Below are 25,685 nucleotides of genomic sequence, written 5' to 3' on the forward strand. Positions count from 1 at the left end.
AATAAATAACAGCAACATAGTAGAACATAATGGAACATCACAAATACAGCATAAATCATATAGAATAATTAACAAATAATCAATGAAGCAATTATAATAAAAAATAAGCTAAACATCACAGTTAAAGCAAAAGTCATAGTATATGATTAAAAATTAATACAGAATTTATAATCTGTAAAACAATAACATTAACAAAATAGCAACCCCAAAAAATAAACTAGGCACTGTTAAGTTTATACACACACTCTCCACAACCCCATGACTTTCACGCTATTCAGCACATTAAAATACACCTACACATAATACCCCTGGCAGCAACTCCTTTCTGAAGGTTCCTCCAGGTGAGGCAGCAGCTGCACCTGTAGAGCAAAACCAGCTGCCCCCTGATGGCAAACAGTCTCTCTCTTCTCACAATTCTTCCTCTGGAAACAGTGCTCCTCCCCTCATGATTTCAAAAGGCTTGTGAGAAAATTCTCAGCTTCTTCTGACCACAGAAATGGCGTTACTTTGATTCCTATGTGTGGGTAAACCTGTCTGGCTTGTAAACACATGTTTCTTCCAGAAAACCCCTTGAATAGAAAACCTCTAGAATCCTAACTGCAATTCACAGCATTGACAAAGAACAAATTGCACATACAAGCCATTTACCAAATCGATTTCAAGGAAGTTGAAGTGGATCCTTTGTGTCTAACTGGTTTGAAAACTGCTCGTAATTCCGAGTGCTTCGGTTTTGGGTGAACAGTTGCCAATGTAAAGCAGGAAATTGATGGATTGCTGCAATTTGTCATAATTTGGCATCCCAGCCTCATTATTTGCTTTGAGTAATCCATGGCCCTATCAATTCCAGAACTACTTTGTGGGCTATGAGTTCTGCAGGTCTGCCATACTAGGCAAGTCATGAATGCGTCTTGAGTGATACAACAGTACTTGTCACTTGGACACTCCAGCATGTTATTGGTAGTTTCTTCTTGGGAACCAGCACTAGAACAATTCACCAACAATTGGGTTTCTCTGACTTTTTGTGAATAAAAATTTCCCTTCACTGATCTGGGCTCTTCCTTACTTTTGCAGAAATGCCATCAACGAGTAACGGAGAGAGCAGTAAACAGGAGCCTATGCAAAAGACCTGCAAGAATAGTGACATAGAAAAGTGAGTATGGCTCAGGAATGTCTGTCTTTGTTAGGGATGGCAAAAAAAGACTGCCAGGAGCTTTCTATCAAAGGGGCATCACTGTAGCACTGACATACTGCTTATGGCTTTCCTTGTGTAGTTCCCACATGTTTCTCATGCAAAACATATCCAGCTTTTAAACTCACATACAGTATTTATCTCTCCCCTAGCTGAATGTCAGATAGGTCCCCCCCCCCCATTTTTTGCTTGTTTTTCATTCTTCATAGGAATTCCCCATCTGTAGGATGGAGGAAAATCCATTTTGTTTGTTGGCTCTAAAAGTGAAAGGATGATTTTATATTTCGTTTCTAAGTCCCTATTGTAGTTTCTACAGCTTTAGAGGGATGATGGCAAATCTTCCCCTTGTGTTAAATTCTCAACAGTATCAAAGTGCTGCCCTTTTCCTTCCCTTGGGATGTGTTATTTTTCAGAAGCTTTACTTGATATGGCCTGCCTCTGGAAAAGAATAAGATTATCTTAACCTTCATTTCCATTGGGGATGAGTCACATGGGACTGGATCTTTTGCTTCACCAAAGTGCAGGGGCAAGCCTAAGGATGATACATGATGTTGCACTGTCTCCTTGCAGCAAGGCAATGCTATGTGCAGTAATATCCTATGTCATTTTTGTATGCTCCTAATTAGCAGAGACAAAATTGAAGTCTTAAGCATAGAAATAGGCTAAGGTCATGAGAACAAAAATATGAGACTTGAGACTATAGATGCAAGTTCTTTAGACGACTGCACCATGTTTCCGATGTCCCACAGTGCATACAGGATTATTAGCCAGTGATTTGTGTGAACAAGCCCAAAGTCTCAGGGCAATTATCTACCAGAACAAGGTGCTGGGGGGTCGAGTTGAATTCTCTGTTATTGTAGTCCAAAGCAGAGATGGGTATCCTGAGACCCTCCAAATGTTATTTTACTCCTAACTCCCATCACTTCCACCTGGGGTGGCAAATGGTCAGGGATGATGGAAGTTGTAGTCCCAGACCATCTGGTGAGACTTTGGTTCCCTATGTCTGCTCTTCTAGATTAACACTCTAGATTGGGCTACAATTTTAAATGAAATGCAGAGGGAAATATATTGCCTGCCTCAGCCTCCTGCATTTGTGTGCCTAGGAATTAAAAGCTCGGATTATAGGCTGTTCAGGACGTTGGAGGCAGAAATCAAGAGAGGGGTGAAAGGAGAATTTCATGATTTGATTAGGCATGAATGTTAGTTGCCAATGCATGCCAGCTTCCTTTGCAGGGATTTAGCTGCTTGTTGCCATTTTTTCACCTATCGCTTAGCCATCTTTTGATACTGCCTTCCATTTAGGAGACAGGAGAATTCAGTCTTCTTCAGCAGACTGTGTCAATAGCATTAGTTACCAACACTTATCCCCCTCAGATCCTGGCCTCCCAAGCAGAGGTTTGACATTTTCCAGAACAGTCAGTTGATGTCATCTTGATCAAATAATTTTAAAAGCTTTATTCAGTGTCTCTTGGCAGACCCCACATTCTTTCCAAGGTGGTACATGCTATAATTCGGAGTTGTAAAGTATGGCACCCTCCTCTTTGTGACAAGTTAGGACCCCTTGTAGAGAGCACTGAAAACTTCCTGACTTCAGAAGTCAAAAATTACACTTGGATACTCAGCCCGCTACTTTTCTTAAGAAGGTAAAAACCAAATGCCATTTATTGCACTTTACAGCAATTTCTTGGTTCATGAGAAATCCCTTGTGGTAAAGGGTTACTGCTTTTTAGTTAGAGACTTAAGTTCCAAAGGGAACAGAAAACAAAATGTTTAGAAGCAAAGGTTCCAGCTGTGCTGTCCCTGCTCCTCCGGGAGTTGTGTGTGATAAATAGTTTGTGTTGTGATGGTTAAGGAGCTAGAATGTTGTGTGTGAAGGGGTGGGCTCTGTTAAATTAATTGATAAGTGGGATCAGACCTTGGGGCTTGCAGAAAGGAAGGTGTTCTTTTATTCTTACTGTCTGGCTGCTTTCACCTGCACTGCCAAGCCATGATGTATGGTGACCCAGTCCAGCTAGCTAAATTGATTCATCTCCAGTTCCTGGTTCTTAATCTAGAGCTAAATTGGTTTCATTTTTCTTGTTTTGGGTGGTGATTGTGGTGAGCTCTCCATGGGATCACTTCCTTCTGTTCATAACTTTAATTTTTGCTTTTAAATCTGGGCATTATTGATTAGTGTGTTAAGCTCCATGTAATGTCTGATTAGCATTTTAAAAAGTGTTTAGAAGCACATGGTTTATCACCTGTGTCAGCTGGGCTGTCCATTTAGAACAATGGTTAATGGAGTTAGCAGTGATTCTCTTTATTGATCCTACTTTTATAAGAATGACATTCATTTTCTCTTCCCTTTCCAAAACAAAGTCTAGGCATGGAGCGTATATTTTTAATTAGCTAATACAATACAGTAAACTGTCCTTGTTTGGGCGCAGAGCTAATGTACTTGGGTTGAAAGTTAATGGAATGTGTGCTTCAGGCTGCTTGTAGCTGAATCACTTGCATGCCAAGCAACTTACCTCAGTTCAAGAGAAATGTATTTGCTGATGGATTCTTCTTTGTATCTCATTCATCTCATTTTTTGTTTGAATTTGGTATGAAAGCTGCTATTGGCTCAGATCAGTCAAAATGGAAAATTGTGATTTGTTGTTGCATCTGAACTGGGTCGCTATGACAAAAAAAAAATAAAGATTTCTCTCTTTTTTCCCCTTTAACTGCATGTGGTGATTTCTATATGTAATATAATGTAATATATTTTTAGTTGTTGTTTTTTTAATGAGGATATTGCTTATATCTGATGGTTGTAGTCTAGAAGATACTAAATAGAGCAGCGTGGGATGAAATGCTCAGCTGTAGAAAAACCATGTGGGGTTCAGCTTTGGTTGTGTTGGTTGATGTTCAAACTGGTTTTTCTAGTCTTCAGTGCTTGAGCATGTATTCAGAAGTGATAGAATAACAGGGCTAGAAAGGGTTTACTGAGCTGTACAGCCAGCACAGGCATGCAACAAGAGCATCTGGTATAGGTTTTGCTAAGCTTAAAACAAGAACCTTTCAGTGCCTGGGATCCACCTTGGCTCCTGAACAACACGCAACCTGGGACTCAATATTCTATCTTGTGTGCTTTTTAAACTATATTTATTTTATTGTTTAATATGTTTCATAGATCTTTAATTCCCCTTTTAAGAATAATCTCTTCACAAAGCACCAAACATTTTATACATAAGCCACCTATATCCACCTCTCAGTCGCCTTATTTTTCTCCATCTCTTCTTTACATCAGTCTTTCTTCTGTAGTCACAGAGAATCTATTACATGCTGCTAGACCTTGCTGTACAGATGCAAGTGTGGCTTAGCCATCTGGATGGGCAACCAAGCCTCAGCTAGGGAATGCAAGAGTTTAAGGAGAGTCTAGTTAGCCATCCTGACAATAGTTATTCTGTACTCAGGAAATCCAGCAGGCAGTCTAGTCAGTCAGTAATGACTGCAAACTAGTCCAGCAAGTCAGAAGCAGAACGCTGTAGCAGCAACTGCTTTTCTTGTCAGGCAGATGCTCAAATTATTGTGAATAGCTGAACCTTGTAGTAAGGCAAGTGTTTTTCCTCCTTTGTTAATTCCCGTGGGACTGCTTTGTGGGGGATTTGGGTATTGGTGGACTGAAAGGGCTGTCACATGGAAGATGGTAGGACCCAAACCAACAGATTCAAGTTATGGTAAAGGAGATTCCAACTAAACATCAGTAAGTACGAGCTGTTTGACGGTGGAACAGACTCCCTCAGAAAGTGGTGGACTCTCCTTCCTTGGAGGTTTTTAAGAAGAGGTTGGCTGGCCATCTGTCATGGGTGCTTTAATTGAGATTCTTGCATTGTAGGGGGTTGAACTAGATGACCCTCCGATTCCCTTCCAACTCTACAATTATATGATTCTATGATTTAAGTTAAGAGGCTAGTGGGGAACATTTCTTGGGGGCCTTGTGAATGCACATAGAGGTTGTGTGGAAGAACTCCACAGGGAGTCTGTGTCTGCAAAGGAGCTAATTCCTCTGAGCATTCATCCTGAACTAATCTGGCAAAGTTGATAATAATGGATGAAAGCTTTTTGACCCATAATCCTGCCATATACTTTGTAAACAGGGTCTCATCCGTCCTCAAACAGTTTCCCCCCATCTATTCTTGCCACTGGAAAAATTGTCCCAATTCATTGGCATATGAAACTTTGAGACCATAAAGTAGCACAGAGGTAAAATGAAGCAGCTGCAATCCACCAGCTTTCCTGCTGTTTTTTCTTCCAAACAGCTCTCCCAGTCTTTTTTGTTGTTTCTCTGTCATTCCACAACAGCATCCACCATCACCTTTCCATCCAAGCTTTCTCTATAGCTTCTCCATGCATTCCTAGGCCAACATGCTTCTCTTTCCTCCCACTATTCCAACTCCCATCCATCTCATTTTTAATATGGGATGCTTCCTTCTACTGAGTCAGGCGTCCATCTAGCTCAGCCAGCAACCCTAGGGCTTTGGACTGAATGCCAGGGGTTGAACCTGGGATATTTTGCTTGCAAAACATGTGCTTCACCAATATATGATTGGAGGGAGATGGAGCAGGAGCAAACCTTTTGGGATTGTTTGGGCCTGCAGTTTCTGAAAAATAAACTACTCAAGAGCTATTAGTGGCTCTTGAACTTCAGCTTGGGATCCCTGCCCTAAGCCTTTCCTCTTGGAGTCTAACGCCAGTGCATCTTATTCTGCCATCAGAATCAATTCCTACCTAGGAACAATTCTGCTGCTCCTCCTCTACAACAGCTTTTAAATTAGTTTAAGACTTGATGTCATGTTTTCCTTCTTTCGGTAGTATCTGCTTAGATCAGCCAACCTTTTCTGTCATTTCGGCCCTCCCTCCTGCATTGCTGTTCCCTGAATCTTAGCAGTGGTGCTAAGACTAACCCACCTGTGTGTAGGCTGCAAACTCGGCAACGGCTCGTTTTCTCCTCCCTGAAGATGCGAGCCACGTTGCCTGGTGCCATCTTGAAATCAAGGCTTCCTGGGGTTAAGAAGCCAGCCTCTTAATTCAGAGTGCCAATGTTCAATTTTGCTTTCTGCCACCAAACTAGATTGCAGGCCAAGGAAAGAGTCTGGGTTAGTGCCCCACTGGGTCACCTCCCATTTGTTTTCCTCAATTTTGTGTTGTCATAAATTCATTCCAGCCCGTTGTGCTTGATCAGTTTATCTCTGTTGGGGCAGGGAGCCCTGCTAGCATGATATATGACATGAAACATTGTAGCCAGCCTCTCCATGAATCACTCCAGCTGTTTGTTGTCAGCATGAAAAGCAAACAGGCCAGGGCTGCCGAGTGTTGACTAGGATGAGCTCAGGTTGGGAAGAGACATGACGTATGAATGTTTATTTAATAATTCTCTAATATTTCCAGCGGAGTGTGGCTGTGCCTTCTGAGGTTGGGGGGGGGGGGAGGGGGCGGTTGAAGAGGAAACTCTAATCTGTCAGGGTGGGTCATAAATCAGGCAGACAAGATCATTAATCAGGAATGGAGCAAAACTAGAGGGAGGTGGGACTCGGCTGCCGTTCCCAAGAGCAAAGGGGCACGCTCTTCTTTTCCATAAAACAAATCTCATTTTGGATGCGGCTCCGGCTGTGTCGCTTACATAAGAGCAAAGCCAGGGCACTGGGCCAGTTAAGCAAGCGTGTGTGCTACCTTTGTCATAAGCCTTGGCAATTTGAGCTCGCCAAGCATTAAATCCCTTTATAATTATCTTCTTTATATAACTCTTCATGCTCCTCATGGTTGATTGGGCAAGGTGCTTGTTTGGTTTAGAAGAGGGTTTTAAAAAAGGGAGGTCAGTGTGTGTGTGTACACTCACGTGACAATCTTCTTCTTTCTTTCTTTTTTACTCAAATCCATTTTCTCGAATCCACTCCAAAAGTTAAGCTTTGGCATATTATCCTACAAGAATAGAAATGGTGTTCCAGAATTTGGCTCCTGAGATAAAACCAACTTTCTGGCTTTCATAGTCTGACAATTGCAGAAGCTAACTTCCTATGACATTGTTTAAAAACAAAACCCCATTTCTAGCTTTTAAGGATATGAAAAATGTTGCAGGTGATATCTGTCTACTCAGGTGCTGATGGGAGTCTCATGAGGACCTAGGGCTCCCATTCTGTCAGTAGAGGGAGCTGAGCCATTCATAGAATTGTAGAATTCAGTGGAGAAATTGGGTTTTCTCCACTGAAATGATGGGGAAATTGTTCCAGGCAGGGGTGCAGCTATAGAGGAACGTTAGCTTGAAGAACAGATGATTGATTTAATGTATGTGGCAGAAATGAGAGAAGTTCCCGCTGTGGAAGAATAAGAGTGGGAAAGTCCCTGCCCTCTTTTCAAACTGTTCTGTAGCTTAAAGACCACCTCATTCCTTCTGTTGCACACTTTATACCATATTTCCAGACATTGCCTTCTCTGTTTGCTAATATTATAGTCCCTTGCCAGATTTCAACAAAATTCTGTTCTCAGGAAATATCCAAATAGCACAAATGGAATAAATTGTATACAGCTAAACAGATGTATACAATTGTAATTATTTTGTCTCAATATAAAACTTTGGCTATTTTGACCAAACTGTGGGAGGCAGTAGAAGACAGGAGTGCCTGGCGTGCTCTGGTTCATAGGGTCACGAAAAGTCAGACACAACTAAACAACAACAACAACGTGTTCATTTAAATTATGGATGTGGAGGATGGGGTGAGGCAAACTATTTAAAGGGACTATTACTATTTAAAAGGACACAGCCACTGGAGCATGGCAGATGCTGCCAAGTGTGCCTTAGAAAGCCATAGAGTTAATGCAGATTTTTAAGAGAACTCTGGGGATGGGGCCATGCCTCAGTGAAAGAGCATCTGCTTTGCACGTAGAAGGTCCTTGGTTCAGTCCCCGGCTTCTCCAGATAGGTCTGGGAGTAGCCCATTTGAAACCCTGCAGAACTGCTGCCAATCAATGTAGGCAGTCCTGAGCTAGACGGGCCAATGGTCTGACTCTTTATAAGGCAGCTTCCTGTGCTTCCTACATGCGATTTATTTGTGCTTAATTCAGCAAGTTGTTTCAGAGCAGAAAACTTGCTAATATAAAATTACCCAAGATGTTATCTGCAAGCAGTTCCCCATAAATGTTTTGGGATTAATAGGCTAAAAATAAAGAAAAAGCAGACACATGCCCAAAATAAATATTCAGTAACACCACAAGCATAGCTGTTTACATCTGGAAATCCCAGTTGCCTGTTGAGTTTGTGACTCTGTTTGCAAAATGTAAGCCTCAGTTAGCCAAGGTCATTAACTGTTCAGTACTACTTCCTGCATTAATCATCTTCAGGGCATATGTAAAAGAATCTGTGGGTTTGGAGGAGAATTTAAGGCAACAAGCAATTCACACTATTTTACTGGGGGGGGGGAAGGGTGGATGCTACTAGTGTGTCTGGTACAGGATTTGGCATCCTATAAACTTGGGCAATTATTCACGATTGGGGGGGGGGAGAGAGTTTCATGGTAGCCCAGAGTAGGTTTACACTAATGGTGTAATACACCATCTGCTGTAATTTCTCTTCAAGCAGAGTTCTAGCCTAGCATACGGAAGAGATCAACCCCATTTACCTTTCTCAAAAGCATTTTGAGTTCTTAGTTGCAGTTTTCCTTGGGATCCACTTGAGAGAAAAACTCCAGCACTTCTGAAGAGTAGGGCAACTAGTGTGGGAGGCCAAATCAATTCTCCAAGGTAGCACAAGCAGTAGGACTTTCACTGCAGACTTTCAGGGGCAATAGAGAAACAAGTGAATCACACCCACCCACACCCCTTGCTAGGGCTCTTTAGCACATAGTTATTAGACATTAAAATGAAGAAGTTGGATCACCCTCATGGTATGAACTCAGCTGAAAGTTGCAACCCTTTGATAATAGATATATTGCTTTTATATCCTCCCCTTTTGAATTAGATGCTTTGTATTTTGTATTGGTTTTATTTAAACAAATTAAGTTTAAAAAATTGCTAAAATGTGTCCTTGAACTCATGCTTGTCTGGATGGGGGATAGAGGAGAAAGTGAGGGAGTTTAGAAACTAAACTGCTGCACATTGGTAAAATGTACATTTGTTCCTTCACTCACTTTTGTCTCTGATCCTGCCTACCACTGGCATGTGGCCCCCAGAAGGTTTCCCAGAAGGGATGCGGCCCTCAGGCTGAAAAAGGTTCTCACCCTTGCACCAGGGTCATTTGCAGCATGAAGCACTGGAGAGCGCCACCCTTCCCTCACCCTGCAGCTGGAATACTTCCTGCTGGCCCAAGCAATAAGTAGATTTAAAGGGGAAGTGGGTGACTGGATTGTACAGAGGAATGGGTGGAAGGAATAAACTGAGAATTCTTTAGCTTGGATTCTAGTGAGTTTGAGAATAATTCAAGTCTCCTAAGGCTCACTTCTTCTTTGGTCAGATTCAAACCATAGGAGTTCCAGAGCTATGGATTTCACTGGCATCTCTACTCCTGGAGACCACTGCTGTAATCATAATTTCTGTGGGGTCTAATGTCGCTCTGTGCATGTTCCATAGTACTTACTGAAGTTGATTGTATTGTGAACATTTAGGGTTTAGATGGACTATGGCCAGAGTAGAGGTTCCAGCAGTTGGTTGAGAATGCAAACAGGTGCACAGGATTTAAAAATAGAGTACAGTGGTGCCCCGCAAGACGAATTCCTCGCAAGACGAAAGACCTGCTAGACGAAAGGGTTTTCCGTTTTTCGAGCCGCTTCGCAAGACGAATTTCCCTATGGGCTTGCTTCGCAAGACGAAAACGTCTTGCGAGTCTTGCGATTTTTTTCGCTTTTTTCTCCCTTTTTCTAAGCCGCTAATAGCCGCTAAGCCGCTAATAGCACTAATCTGCTAAGCCGCTAATAGGGTTGCTTCGCAAGACGAAAAAACCGCTAGACGAAGAGAATCGCGGAACGGATTCTTTTCGTCTTGCGAGGCACCACTGTAGACTGTATGACGCTGCTAGTGGCAAGTGGCATTCCACTCCCAACCCACGTTTTGTGGACTTGAGGTGTATTTTACTCTTATTCTATTGTTATTTTCAGGCATTGTACATTCCATAATTGTATTGCTCAAAGTACAAGAGTCTTCATGTATTTTTGCAATGCTGCCTATCAGTCCACCTCCCCTACAGCAATACCTTTACATTTTGTGGATCTTTTGATATGATTTCATTTATTCAAAGGAATTCCCTTTCAAAAGGTTTTAATTGTCTGGAAATGCCCTTCACCTTTGGATTTTCCTCCCTCTCCCCCAAACACATTGAACCCCTGGTGTTCAGGTATCTTTTCGATCCCATTTTCCCCCCTCAGTTATTTCAAAGTTTCAACAATGCTGTTAACTTTAATTTGTAGAGTTGCTCCCTGCAAGTGAAAAATCGATGGGGGGCTATCACAGTGTGAAATTCGACTGTCAGTCTTGAGCTTATGGAGTGAGTAAGACATCTTAGAAGGGGGAAAAATCACAGTCTGTGCAGTGCTCAGCTGGGCTATTTCAAAGAGAAGGCAAGGCTGATGGGCCGTTGGAGAGTATTTCAGTTAGATGGATGATGATTCTCTGTGAAATACTGGAGTTAGCCTACAGGTAAGGGAAACCAGAGGTTAGAAAATACAACTAGTTTCCCCTGAAGAACTAAATTACGCCTTGGGAAGCTTGAGCTGTGTCATACAGGAACTAAAACCTGTCCCTAAAATCGGCCATTGCCTCTAAACAACAACTAGTAACAAATTAGTCATCATAACTTGCATCATAGTTTTGTTCCTTGGTAAAGTTTATAATAAGCTCTTTGGGGCAAGTATTCCATCAAGTGTATACAGCACCTAAAAATGATTTGTATGCTTCAGTATAGGATTTGTGTGTTGTACATGACCACAGCGTAACTTAAGATGATGGACTCAATTCTGAATCTTGGCCATATAAGTTGCTGTTTCCTGTGACAGCCTTCCATGCCAGTACAGGGACAGATTGCATATCTGACAGCAGAAAGTGGTACCCAAGAGACAGAATGAACAGTATAAAAAAGAAGCTCTGAGCTGCATGAATCACATGTGCTTTCCTTGCATTGTATGATATCTATTCCTATATCCTGGCTCAGAAGTCTGCAGAACTCTGCTCCCTTCTAGCACAGCAGTTTAAACCTGGGGGTGAGAACACTTTCCCCAAAAGTGAGTGGGCAGGGCCAGAAGCAAAAGTGGGCAGAGTAATAGCTGCATCCCTTACTTTTGTACAGTAGGCGACATTCCTACTGCATGGAAGTCTGAGGTTTCTATACACACCACAGACACCCCTCTATCCAGGTAAGCAAGTAAGAGCACATTCCACCCAGGCAGAAGCACTCGAGGAGGGTGAGAGCACAGCTGGTAAGGGATGTGGCCTTGGGGGAAACTCCTGAGAGCCGGGTAAATATGCCTGGAGGGCTACATTTGGCCCTTGGGACTGAGGTTCCACCTGATTTAAGCAGGGGTTTGTCCAAACAGGTGAGGATCAGAAACTAAGATTTTATCTTGGCTTGTTTGGGCAAATAATAACAGTTTGGATAAAAAGGAAGTCGAGGCTTCCAAATTGCTCCTTGCAGCCAGGCCAGAAAAGGAATGTGGAGAAGGGGGAACTCATAAACCTGAGGCTTGTTCACATACCACTAATCTATGATTTAGTTAATGTTACAGCCAGATGCAGCACTATTGCAGCCCAAGAACAGCTCAAATTAAGGGAGGAAAAGATCAAACTGGTGGAGTCCTGTTCCATTCTGATCTTTTGTGTTGTAGCTGCCCATTCTCTTCCCATTTGAGGATAAATGTGATGAAGCAAAACATGCAGAGTTGTGGTTTTTTTAGTGAAGCATTGTAAATTAATATTTTTACCATGTAAATTCACACTGGCTAATGTGGGTGAAACATGTCTCATGTTTCACATCCCCCCCCCCAAAAAAATGTTTGTGTGTCTGTTACTGTCACCAAAATTAATGTGGCCTTAGTTTTACTATATTTTGCCCCCCTCCTATTAAAAGGCAGCTTCCTAAGGGGTAGAAGTGTGCTGTTTTTTGCAGAAATCTCAAATTTTCAGGACATTGAAATCTGAACCATTCATCTCTGCCTTGCACATCCAACTATAGCTTGGTATAAGGTGGTTACTGGAGTTTTGCTCAAATCTTCTCCCTTTCAGTGGTTCATATTTGAGAATAATAAGAGCATAAAAGCTAGGGCCTTGAGACCCCACAAGCTTCACCTTAATAGAAAGGCTTTTGTTGATTATCTGGGTGTTGTCTGCTTCCATGCACAACTCTCAACATAGCAATAATACAGCAGCCTGGTGGCAGCCTTCCTTCTTCCTGAGAGGTAGCTGTCAGGAGAGCAAGTTGATGTCTTTTCTGATATGGGTCTTTGTGCAAAAAAATTAAGCCGTTGTGCAGGATTTAGATGCATTTCCTCAAAGTAGTACTTCTCTTGTTGGGAAATTGCATTTCTTCATCATTCAATGAAAATATGTAGTCGTTTTTTCTGCACCGCTAGTGCTTCAAATATAAAATACCCTTGATAATTGCTGATGGTGAACAGCACAAGTCCTTATCCTTCATTCCTGTTATTTTGTGGCCTTTTTTCTTTAGATTTTAATTTACTAGAGAACAAATGTTCCCATCGTGTAGCACTGAAATGCAGAAGTTTATGTAAGAGTTCAATTGTTTTTCAAGGTGATAGACACCAGCAACACTGCCCTTTCCTCCTGCGGTAATGCCTGCCCATTTTATGAACATTTTTACTTACATTTGTTCAGTTATTTAGTTCTGTGAATGATTTCAAGTTATTCAATGCATGTCTCTACCCTTCTTTTTTTGTTTTTAAAGTAGGGAAGAACACAGTTACAGAGTTCCTATGAAGCAACACGCACACAAAGTGGAACAGGCACTTCTGGTCACCAGCTGCTTATCAAATTTAGAGTTAGTTGTTTGCCAACTATCTTGTAGATGCATGATTGCCCGGATTATGCATAAGAACTTCAGTGCAAGCTTAGTCTTTCGGTACCCTCCTCCTGAAATAAATTAACAAAAATCCTTCTCGGTGGCTAACAGATCTCCACATCCCTGCTGATTCTTCTAATCGTGCTGACTCGGAAACTTCTTACTGCTTTCATTGATTGTTGGTGCCATCTGTCTGCAGTTTGATGGGGCCAGGCACGTGAGTCCCGGAGGCAGAGAAGGCCAAGTGCCAACTCCCGAACTCACTCTCTGGTTCTGCAGAGACATTTTGGGCTCCATGTCAGTGAAGGGATGGGGGGCGTGAAAGCAGCATAATGAATTCTTCTGTAGGGAAAATCTTTGGGGAATCGTTACCAGGTCCTAGCTAAATGTAGCTTAGAATGCCTTCTTGTGGCAGTAAGCTTCCCCTCCATGCCACTGTGATAGAGCATGCAAGTGTAAGAAGAATAATTCCTCTACGGAGTAGAGCAACGCAACATGTTTGCTTTGCATGAAGATTAAATTAGTTAACAGAACTCCAAACTTGGCAAGCAGCTGGTGGCATTAACAAATTGTGCAAGCAAGTATAAAATAGAGGCACTTGTGACGCAGAGGGCCTCTGCTTTGCAGACGCGCACCCTTGCATGCAGCTTCTTCCAAATTTTCAGCTTAGAACATGGAAATTAGGCCACAGAACACTACATTATTCATAACTTGGCAACCAGGAGCTAGGGCATGTTGCCAAACTAAGTCACCCACTGAAAGTACAGGTGAACAGCATCCTTAATTGTACTACAGGAATGCACAATTATCAAGATGGGAGGACACTCCTCTTGGAGAACAATATATTAGCATCCCTGCCAATTCCTCAATAGAGGCAGCATTCCTGCACAGAATTCCAAGTCAGCCTTTTTCAGAGAGGTTCATCTAAAAAGATACATAACTGAAGACATTTCAGGAAGCCAGCTCCTTTATTGTAAGAAAATAATTGGGCATTTTGTCATTTCACCTCAATTCGATAATTTAGCTGTTAATCCACTTTCCCCCTTTTGAATTAGACTGGAGTAATCCACACCTATTTTAATTTGTATGTAAGGAGAAATTTTAGTCTTTCTCATTCATACCAGTACGCATTCTCGTTTGTGTTTGCCACTGCCTTCCAGTTTGTTGATTCTGTTATTCCAGTTAAGTACCAAGAGGGCATGTGTGCACTTGCACCTTGTTTGCTTGTTTTGTGGAAAACTGAGGGATTAAAAGAAAAAAATTAATATATATAAAAGCCTAAGTTGCTGAGTCACCCTAACATGCTGGAAAAGAAATTAAGGCAATTTTAAATTCTTAGCACACACTTTTCAGACTGCTTGTCAGTGTAAATGATGTAGAAATGTTTAATGTGCTTTGGTGGTGCAAGTAAAGGAGGAGTAGGTTCTTCTTGGTCTCCAAGTACCTGGTAATGCTGCTGCAGACACACCCTTTTGGGGTTGTTGATCACTCCAGAAAAAAGGGGAAATGGAGGTGTCCAGTTAATGGTTAAATCTTGGGATCACTTATGCCACTTATGAGTAGGCAGTGAGGATGTTTTGCTTCACTGAGTGGTCCTGATGAAGATTTGACTTTGATCCCAGATAGAGGGAGGAGAGAAACAACCTGGAGCAGCCCAGCTTTTAAAAATTCTCCCCTCTCCTTTGAAGGGAGACATAAGAGCCCTTGTCACATTTCCCAGAGAGACACCTTAATTACCTATGTGCTTTTGAATACTTTTTGGGAAATACATGACTGCTTGGCTTGGCTTACATGAAATGATTGGGGCAAGTTGCCAATTTCCTTTGCATGGTGCAGTTTTCTGATTTTGTGCAAATCTGAGGGATCAAAATGAAAAACCCAGGCACTTTTCAACACAAATAGTTACAAGCCCAGCCAGTAAAGAAATGAAAGTATTGCGGAGGAAGTAGGGTTGTGCCCCTGTGCACAGTTCTGGAGGTTCTCCTGAACCACCTTCCAGCCAATTTTTTATGGTGGGGGGATGAAGATACTGCACAAGCGGAAGCCCTTCTGTGACAGGGCTCCTTAGGTGGATCCTGCCCTGACTTTTTGTTGCAGCAGACTAACGATATTACTCCTCTGGAAATAGTTTTTACCAATTCTCCACCAGGCATATTTTCTAGCACATTTGTCCTTGTGCATGCATAGCTGTCAACTTTTCCCTTTTCTTCCGTGGAATCCTATTCAGAATTTCCCTTAAAAGGGGGGGAAAGTTGCCAGCTATGTGTGCATGTGATTCAGCTGTAGTGACATCTAGTAGTGTGTGTCAGTAGTTTACTAATTATTGCTACTACTACATTAATTTTGTATGCCACTTTCCCACATGGATGTACTGTCCCTTAGTGTTGCATTACAGGTTGACTGATTTTTCTCTCACAGGTTTATGCCCCCACTTATTCTGGAAATGACAATCTATTGTGCATCTCTGCTCAAAAGCAGTTCATCATCTCATAATTTTATTGTGAACAATACTCTCTTTTGGCGGAGGGTTGCTTTGGATGCTTATCTTTTATTTAACATAAAGTTCCAGGAAACAGTCCTGTATCTTAGCATCTATTTCTCGCCGCTAGAAAGAACAAGAGCCTGTGGGTTGTATGAGAAAACCTGAATTTTGTCTGAATTCTCAGACTCCTGAACACCAAAATAAATGACTGTGAAAAGAGCGAAAGGTCCAAGATTTCAGGTGTTGGAAGTAGCCTATGAAGTTTTATTGGTGTTGGATATAATCAGTTCTAAATGTGTTTTACAAGGGACATATAAACAGCAGGGCTATAAAATTTATGGAATGTTATGTACAGTGTGACTATTTATGAAGAGGAAGGAAATTTGTATTCTGTTGAAATAAACCGGAGAGGGAAGATGGGAAGGGAATTTTTTGAAGCAAAACTGGGAAGAAGACTACAACAATGAGACAGTACACGTACACGCGCGCGCGCGCGCACACACACACACACACACACACACTTGTGCTCATATCAGACCCAAATAATAATTAGAGGGGCACTGTGGTCATGGCCCTTTCTGAGTTGCTTGACCTGCAGATTTGTGGAAGTAGGAAAACTTTCCCTTTTGGTTATTTTATGTATTGTTTTTCTCCCAGTGGCACACCAAGGCAGAATAAGGTAAACAGCCTGTTGCGTCGTCCTTGGGAGTGGGGTGGAGATATTTTATCCTATGATTCTGCTCTAGTGCTTGACATTCCTCATTTGATTCAATTCCAACTTCTGGTGTGAGACAATTCTCACAGGCTAAAAGTTTGATATATTTACTTCGATAGGTTTTAAGTTTCCTTCCTTTCCATTTTGGTGTCTCTCTGTTCTTGGAGTCTTCAGTCTCCCCTCACAAAGCCCTGCCTGTTTCTGCCCTCTCTTTTCCAACTTCTTCTGCCAGAGGCCCAGATTCCCTTCCAGGCAATCTTCCTGGGGTGTGTACAGTAGGCTAATTTCTACACAAACTCTCACAACTACCTCTGTCCTCCATCCAGGCAAGCAAGAGGCATAATCAGAGTTCATGGACGAATTCCAGCCAGCAGGGGTGGTGAGGGCTGTGGCCTAGAGAGGGTTCCCAGGCGGGGGGTTTCCCACCCCTGTGATAAAGGAATAAAACACTTCTGAATATGATAAAAAAAGCTGGCAGCATTACTTTGAATTCATTAACTGGCCATTCCTGCACCTTCATTAAGGGATAGTCTCTTTCTGAAGCCAGTTACTTATTCTGCCATGTTAAAGCCTGACTGAACCTTCCATGCTGGAGCAGCTATGTGGACTTTGGTGTGCTGGCTGAGCTGGAGTAGAGCTTGTACTTGTTCAGGCTTACTCTATGTCCCCTTCTCAGCTTTGTTAATAAATGTATATTTAACAATGTCTGGAGCATATGAAGTGATAATAACTAAATCAATACCTCCCTCATTGATTGTCCAGGATCCCTCCAGCGTGACGCATGCGGCAATGCAGTAATTTTCCAGCTAACTAACACCCTGATCTACAGCCTCACTATTGATTGACCATTGTATTGGGCAAGCACTGAGTGTTGTTGCTTATGCCTCTATTCTGCCTCCTTCTCTGATTCATTCGTTTATCACTGGACAGGGATGATCATCTGAGAGACTTTCACAAACTGTCCAGCGAGGGGAAGCCCATTAGACTCCTATAAACAAACCATTTCATGTCATTGCCTGCCTTTTCCTGACCAAGGTCTAATTCCTGTTGGTTGGTAGTGTGGTTTCTTATGATTGGAGTTGCTGCCCAACTCACCTGGCTTTCAGTTGCTCATTTCTTTAGTGGCTCCCCACTTGTGGAATGCTCTCCACAGGGAGCCTGACCTGGCACCTTCATTACGTATCTTTAGGTGCCAAGCATGAACATTCCTCTTCTTCCAGACCTTTGGCTAATTAAATAATCTACAGCCTTTTAAACTGGGTGGAGGGGTAATTGTTTTTGTTTGTTACTATGGTATGTATTCTTGTGCTTTTATATGGTAAACCACCCTGTTATCCTCGGATGAAGCAGTATACAAGTATCATCACCATCACCATCACCATCACCAAATAACATTGGTTTCAGGCATCTTACTTAGATTGCTGGAGAGGTGAGCTGGCCTAAGCTATGTTATAGTATTGTTCCTGCTAGATGTCTTTGCTCTTGATACTTCAATTCATGGTTTAGCCTACCCCATGGGTCGGCAAACTAAGGCCTGTGGGTCAGATCAGGCCCAATTGTCTTCTAAATCCAGCCCGCGGATGGTCCAGAAATCGCTACGTGGGTTGCCAGCGTGTGTTCTTTCCCCCTCTCTCCCTCACATGGTGGCGGTGGCACCTCCTCCCTCCCTCCTGGCTTCTCCCCACCCTGCCTAGAGGAGGAAGGGGTCTGGGCTTTGTTGGTGGTAGCCCCTCTCCGGATGCCTTTCATGTGCCATTCATCTTCCCACCACCACTGCTCACAAGACACAGGAGTCGCAGTTGGCTGAACACCCCTCTCGAGCATCCACCATTTAACGCAGCCCCTCTCTGGAGTCTTTTCGTGTGCCACTCATCGTCCCTCGTTCATTTCCCACCCCCCCAAAAAATATAGTCTGGCCCCCCACAAGGTCTGAGGGACAGTGGACCGGCCCCCTGCTGGAAAAGGTTGAGGACCCCTGGCCCACCCTATTCTGGTACTGAGAGCTACATTTGTTAAAGTAGCAAACAGAATGGAACAATTGGTATCTGCAACAAAATGTTGCAGTGTGGAGTGCTCCTGTTCAGGGTTCCAGCTTTCCAGCCAACCACACAATTTTCTAGGATACTCTGTTCTGCTTCTCCCATCTTCCCAACACCCCCACCCACTCACACAGTTGGTCAGCCATGCCAGGTGCACCGGTCATACGCCATCATCATTGGGTTGTTCTTCCAAGGTTTCCACTTTGTTTCTCAGGTTTACGTTTTTCTCCCTCAGCAAACCTTGGGGTTTCCCAAGTCTTCTGATGCCTACCTCTACTGCCATTTTGTCTGCACTTTGAATCCACACATGGACTATGAGTTTTCTGTTAGTATCTAAGATAAGGATCCTGTTTTGCTATAGAGGTTGGTTGGTTTCTCCTGGAGTCTGTGCCCAAGCCTTGCAGTTAGTTCCCACCAGAATGGGTATTTGTACTTCTTAGGCTGTGTACTCATGTAACAGAGTAATCTGTGGTTGCTTGGCTCTCTGTCATAACTTGATTTATAATATTCCCTGGTTGACAGGGCAGTGGCTGTTTTGAGGAGAGAGAAAATGAAATGCTAGACTAAAGAAACATAATTGTTTTGTGTGGCATAAATATCAATTTATCCGGTTTATTTCGTTTCCTTCATTCTAATTGCTATATTTGGGTTTGGATGCTTCTTGATCTCTGCAAGGTTTGCAGTTACTGATATAATATATTGGTTGCTTTTTTTATCCATTGTCAAAATGTGGCAGTGATTTTAATGCTAATAGCCAAGTGGCGCAAATTAAAACTTCTTGTTACAGCTACGTCCCTTTAGCTAGAACATTCCAGTGTTCAAGTTTCATGGGGGCATCTGGGATCTTGCTGCTTTCCCTCAGCTTTTTTTCTATTGCATGGGTATGTTGCAGCCCTTGCGCAACACTACACTTTCAGATGTGCCCGTCCCCCTCATTTATGTTAATTTGGCATCATCTTGCTTGGTCCTCTTGGAAAAGGGACCAACACAATTTCAATACAGTGGTACCTCGGGTTACAGACTCCGCTAACCCAGAAATAGTACCTTGGGTTAAGAAATTTGCTTCAGGATGAGAAGCGGCAGCAGGGGGCCCCATTAGCTAAAGTGGTACCTCAGGTTAAGAACAGTTTCAGGTTAAGAACGGACCTCCAGAACGAATTAGTTTGTGATCATGCATGCTCTCTCACCTCCTCTGGAAATACTATATGGCATTGATCCACTAGGACCGGGTTCGTGTATTCTGTACCCTGCTCCTTGACCTTTGTTCTTAAACCTGGTGGCTAAAGTTGATTCTCAAGCCTCAGGCAGTCTCTGCTGCTTTGATTCTATTTCTTGAGTTACTTTTACCAGGAACCAACATGCAAGCTGCCATCATGTGGCTTTGCTCTACAACATTTGGCACATAGGAAATCAGTGATTTTTTTCCCCTCTTAAGAATTCAGCCAGCCCTGACTTTCTCATCTATTTTAGGATTACAGAAGACTCAGCAGTGACAACGTTTGAGGCGCTAAAGGCTCGTGTCCGCGAATTAGAAAGGCAGCTTTCCCGTGGGGACCGCTATAAATGTCTCATTTGCATGGTGAGTAGCTTGCCAGTTGTGGTCATGAATAAGAAAATGACTCTGTACCTCTGCCTGCCCTATAGGAAGGTGGCACAACTGGTGTGGAGAAACTAAAACCTTGTCTTTTGTCCCTCGATTCTGCATGAAAACGGCACAGCTCGGGAATATGTTTCAATGTGTGCTGCTGTGGTGTGGGCGACATATTGGACCCTGCAGATCTCCGTGTCCATGTTCCTGTCTCCCTGCATATACTGTAGGGTTAGAATACGGCCTATTAGCCAAACTCTTTCAAAGTTGTTGATTGTCTACTACATCCTGATGAGGAGTGCCTTGGCTCTTATGATTCACTTACTAAAGTGCTGAAGCGCCCTCTAGTGGCTTGGTGTCTGTAACTTTTTACATCTCTGGTTGCAGGGATGCTGGTATCTTTCCTTCAAATTGTGTCTCTATTTAAGCCCCTCCAAGCTCCCCTCCCCCCAAAAAAAGGAATAATGGTATCACTTGTCAGGTAGATACTGGTAAGTGTGCGTGTTTCTCCTGTTAAATTTTGAATATGATTCCCTTTTCGGCCCTTTTAAAGCAGGGATGGGGAATTGGTAGCCTTCTATATGTTGCAGGACTGCAACCCATATCATCCTAAATTGGCTGGAGATGATGGGACTTGGAGTCCAACACTCCAAAGGTTTGCCATCACTGCTCTATTTTTTTAAAAAAAATAATATTTATTAAAGTTTCAAAAATTACAGAAAGAAAAAGTAAAAAATGCCACATTAAACAAAAACCAAACAACACATCACAATATAAAAAAAACAAAAAAAAACCAGAGAAATAGAACCCGTTAAACAAAAACAAAAACACACACAAAAATGCATCAAATCTCCTCATTACTAATCTTTCATTAGCTTATTTCCTTGACCTCCTCCCACCTCCCTTTTTTGTATTCTAGGTCAATTATCCATTTCAGCAAATCCTTTCCCTCTTTTAAAATTTTTGTCCTGTAAATTGTCTTAATATAATGTAACTTTACTTATCCTCCTTTCACCAATTAACAGTCAGTTATTCCCAAATCCTTTATATCATTCCTGCTAAAATCATATAATATTATTCCAACATCCTTCTAACAGATATTAATTTTACAATGTTTCTGTAAATAGTCTTTAAATTTCCTCCAAATAACATTTCTGCTAAATCCGTAAAATATCAATCCACCAATTATCTATCGCTCATTAATTTTGCAATATTTCTATATATAAACTTTAAATTTTTCAATCTTCTTCCATCAACTCCTCTCCCTGGTTTCGGATTCTGCCAGTCCTTTCCGTCAATTCCATTGCCACCACTGCTCTAAAAGAGTACTGCTACTGGCACTGTAATTGCATAGTTTTAATATACTTTTGTGTCCCCCACCCCCAATAAAATAAAATAAAATAAAATAAAATAAAAGTCAAAATTACTTGCAGATCATTTGGGATAGAAAGGATATAGATATTTATAAAACTGTATTTTCTTAAAATAAGAAAAATGGAAAACTTGCTCTCCTCCTTTTTAGCAGTGACCTCCAATTCAGCTTACAATATTCGCTGAAGAATGAACATTTCTCCTGTCCATACTATTTATTGGGAAAGGCTTTTCTTCCTGCAACAGCTTATCTTTCCTTCCTCCTCATCCCCCTGCAATATTACATTTGTACAGTTGTCACACTATTGCTGCAGGACTAGGGCTCACATCTGCATAGCATCAATGGGAAGGTTGCTTCCATTACTACAAAAATAAATAAAATAATAGCAATTCTTGTACAAGTCCTTAGATTTAATGTTTTAGTTTTCTTTGGTTATGAAAACAACTGAAATAAACTGTGGGTGCTAGGAAAGAAACTCAAACGACAGAGTAACAGAGTGAAGTGCCTCTTTTCTGTTGTGAAAAGAATAATCATACAATAATTAGCTATCATAAGAGATACTTGGCAAGTCTTACTGTAAAATCAGGATATTCAAAATAAGGATTGATGCTGTTTCGGGCAAGCAGCTGTCATAAACCTGTTGATTTTTATTCCATTGTTGTTCCCATTTGTGGAGCAAGAGGTGATTACTATAACAGCTTGTTTTGTTTCCATCTACAAGTAAACATTGTGCTACATTGCAGTTGGATTATTAATAACAATACAGTGGTACCCTCAGTTGCAGACAGGATCCGTTCCGGAGCTCCGGTCGGATCCTGAGGTTTACACAACCGGAGGTGCCTGTTCTGTGCATGCGTGTGGTGCGGTAGAGCACTTCTGCACATGCGCATGTGACGAAACCCAGAAAAATACTTCTGCGTTTGCCCCGTGCGTATTCCAAAAGATACGTAACCAGAGGTGCTCGTAAGTAGAGGTACCACTGTACTGTTATTATTTCTTACACCTTCTTAGGTGAGGCCTTCTAAAAACAACCTTGAGGCAATTTGCAGTATAAAATACAAGCAATATAAAAATATAGAAGAATTAAAACAGAGACCACAGCAACCAACTAGTTGATATAAAATCTGAAAAGTCAAATGACCAGCAGAATGTAACAATATTAACAATCATATGCCTGGGTGAAGAGGAAACTTCCTAGCACCAGAAATATATTAAGTTACTGACAGGCAGACCTTGATGGGTAGAGCAGTCTGTAAACATTCTATTAACACTGAAAATTTCTTTTGTCTGAACTTCTCTTATGGAGGGTACATGGATGAGGGTCTTGGAAGATGACCTCAGGGTTCATTCTGGTATGCCTCTTTCAGAAGAGGCACAACTCTTTGAGGTTATGCTGCTTTCCATTTCATGCCTAGCCCACTGTGTAAGGAGTATGATTACTATTATTATTAATTACCAGCCTAGTAATTAAAGCACAATATTTAAAAAGTTTAATCCCCCAGATGTAGTGTATTCTCAGCTGCATGTGAACCTGAAGCTATGCTGTGTGGATCACATGAGAAAATGAAGGTGTACTGGTACAGTATGTCCTCTACATCCTGCCCCAAGAGCTCAGGCTCTAATAGGGGATTTCTCAAAAATTTTGAGTATATGATGAGGCTGTCTCAATTTTCTTTCCACAGGACTCCTACACGATGCCCCTGACCTCCATCCAGTGCTGGCACGTGCACTGCGAGGAATGCTGGCTGCGGACTCTGGTGAGGCTATTAGTTTCTTGGGTGGTGATTCATACATTGTTTCTTATCCTCAAGTATTTTCCCATCGCTCTCTCAGCCTTTTGGCTAAGATCAAGTGTAGTATTTTCCGTAGTTCAAGTTACAGTTGGATTGGAGTCTTCCCCAGGGATTCAGTGAATTGAATTTAATTTAGGGTGTATGGATTCTCCCACCTCCTTCTCTAACACTAGTGGCAGGATCATACACCTTCTTGTTAACTTTGTTGCATGTGATTTGGTTGGAAAGGTACTCGGCCTCATTTCCAACATCACAAGTTGGATGATGTGAAGGGTATCCCAATGAGCTCTGCACATTGGGCAGTATCCCCTTGAGACTCTAGCCCACTGGTTTTCACTTTGCACCCCTGCTTCACCTACCCATCCCTATAGCCTCTCTCAGCCCTTTTGAAGAAGATGCAAGAAACTGCACCACTGAGTGTTGAGTATTTAGGTCATGTACTAGAAAGAAAGCATGCTCCAGGAGTATGACTAAATAACTATGGAGGTGCAGGATTCAGAGGAGTGGCACTGAGGGCATCTGCCTGTAAAACCAATAGGATTAACAGGCAGATGCCCTCAGTGCCACTTTCACAGACTCGAGGACCCCCATATTCCTGACAGAAGCCTGCATATGTATTTTGCCACCCAACACCTTTCTGTAATGTTAACTTGGATGGTAAGCTTGGATAGGCTTGGATGGTAAGGTGTCATCAGTTAAATATTGTAGGGGGACCTGGTCTGAGGAACAAATATGCTTCCCTAAAGAGCCCCTCAAGCTGCTGTTTAGCAGTGAACGTTTGCTGTCCTAAAAGCACATCAAAAATAGTAAAAAATAAAATTTATTTGAGGTGCACACAGAATATTACAGCTTCTTCAAGTAACTTTCAGCAGGGTACAAAACCCAAACAGAGTTGTAAGCTTTGGGGTGGAATACATCTCTTACTGTCTCGCTTTTGAAAAAAACTTAACTGTCTTTGGAAGTGAAACTGGAAGGAATGTTTTACTACACCTTGATTTAGAAGTTGCTAGGGCTACTGGGACCCAGATGCAGTTAATGGACAGGATCCAGCTTGTGGGCTACCAACTGACTATCCTTGATCTTATTAGCTGACAACAGTTGCTTTCTGAAACTAGGTGTTCAGTGGTTTTGTTCCTTTTGTTTAGCAAAGCATATTTGCATGCATACCGCTTAAATTAGATGGAACTTGGTGGCCTTACTGCTGCCCCCTTCCCCATCCCAAAGTTTTAGTCCGAGTGCCTTTTTGTTGTTGTTCATAAGATATGGCTCCCAGTACTTTTCCGAGCACAATTCAAACTGTTGGTGCTGACCTTTAAAGTCCTAAGTGCTCTCAGCCCAGTATACCTGAAGGAGCGTCTCCACCCCCATCGTTCAGCCCAGACCCTGCGATCCAGCACTGAGGGCCTTCTCGTAGTGGCGCCCACCCTGTGGAATGCCCTCCCATCAGATGTTAAGGAGATGAGTAATTATATAACATTTAGGAAACATCTGAAAGCAGCCCTGTATAGGGAAGCTTTTTAAGGTTTAATGTTTTATTATGTTTTTATATATGCTGGAAAGCCAGCCAGAGTGGCTGGGGCAATCCAGTCAAATGGGTGGTGTACAAATTATTATTATTATTATTATTATCATTATCAATATTATTAAATTAATTAATTAATTACTTCTACTACTACAAATAATTCTTGAAGCAAGTCTTAAAATGCTTGCCTCTCTTTCCAAGGGAAGGTAAAAGGATCACTAAAACTCCAGAGGCAAGGCTAGAGCATGTACCTAACCCCTGGGTAATATCCATACATTACTGTTCCTGTATATTCCCTTTGTGTGTATCTTGAATGAGACACAGGTAGGTCCACCTGTATCTTCTTTCTTTCTATTTGAGTGCCATGCAAAGCAGTCCTGCTGTTGTTTTTTTACTGCAACAACTATATTTGCAAAAGGGAACAGTGCTGAAAATTGGGATGGGAGGAACCCGTTCAGAGTGGTGCCCCAACACAGCCTGTGCATGTTCCCTGCACTGACCAAGCACAACGTTCAGAGTTGGGAATTGCGCAGGGGATGTAATTAATAAGCAGCCGCTCATCTGTTCCCCAGCCCTTGCCTTTTCCCTACAGCCCGCAATTTATTAAAGCGGGGCCTTTTGCGAGGCAGGCTCTCACTAAAAAACCTCTCAGCCTATGTTCGCATGTTTCTAATGTAACCATTAAAACGTAGCCCGAAGACAGCAATAAAAACCCTGGAACGCCTTAGTGCTTTTGTGTCTTGATCAAAGTCAATGTGTGTAATCTCGTTAAGGCTGCCCTTCCCTCCTCCTCTTTATGAATTTAATGGCACGCGGCAGCTGGGCTGGGTGTTTCATACTCTCTGACCTGCATTGTTCTAATTAAGGTATCTCCTTTTATTTTGGGCACAAAAGAGACGCTTGTGTGTGCCTACTGTGTATGTGTGGTTTTTTAGAGTAGCAAGGAACCTTGGCGTAATGGATTTAATA

At 42.1% G+C, this 25,685-nt stretch overlaps 1 protein-coding gene and 1 long non-coding RNA gene across 14 annotated transcripts in view; one reads left to right on the forward strand and one right to left on the reverse strand.

Annotated features, from left to right (window-relative positions):
• RNF220 (ring finger protein 220) overlaps nt 1-25,685 on the forward strand; it is a 325,409-nt gene that overhangs the window by 291,610 nt on the left and 8,114 nt on the right. For all 13 annotated transcript variants that reach the window (XM_081865514.1, XM_081865518.1, XM_081865517.1 and 10 more), the window contains 3 exons: nt 1,072-1,150; nt 19,912-20,020; nt 23,084-23,158. In XM_081865514.1, the coding sequence (XP_081721640.1) occupies nt 1,072-1,150; nt 19,912-20,020; nt 23,084-23,158 (263 nt within the window). The remainder of the gene's footprint in view (nt 1-1,071; nt 1,151-19,911; nt 20,021-23,083; nt 23,159-25,685) is intronic.
• On the reverse strand, nt 10,440-19,457 carry LOC309343752. Its single transcript, XR_014157385.1, has 2 exons — nt 16,712-19,457; nt 10,440-10,828 (listed from the first exon to the last, which is right to left on the reverse strand). It is a non-coding gene; the product is annotated as an uncharacterized lncRNA (long non-coding RNA).

This window comes from Podarcis erhardii (genome assembly GCF_964252035.2).
Source record: "Podarcis erhardii genome assembly, chromosome: 6".
Lineage (NCBI taxonomy): Eukaryota > Metazoa > Chordata > Lepidosauria > Squamata > Lacertidae > Podarcis > Podarcis erhardii.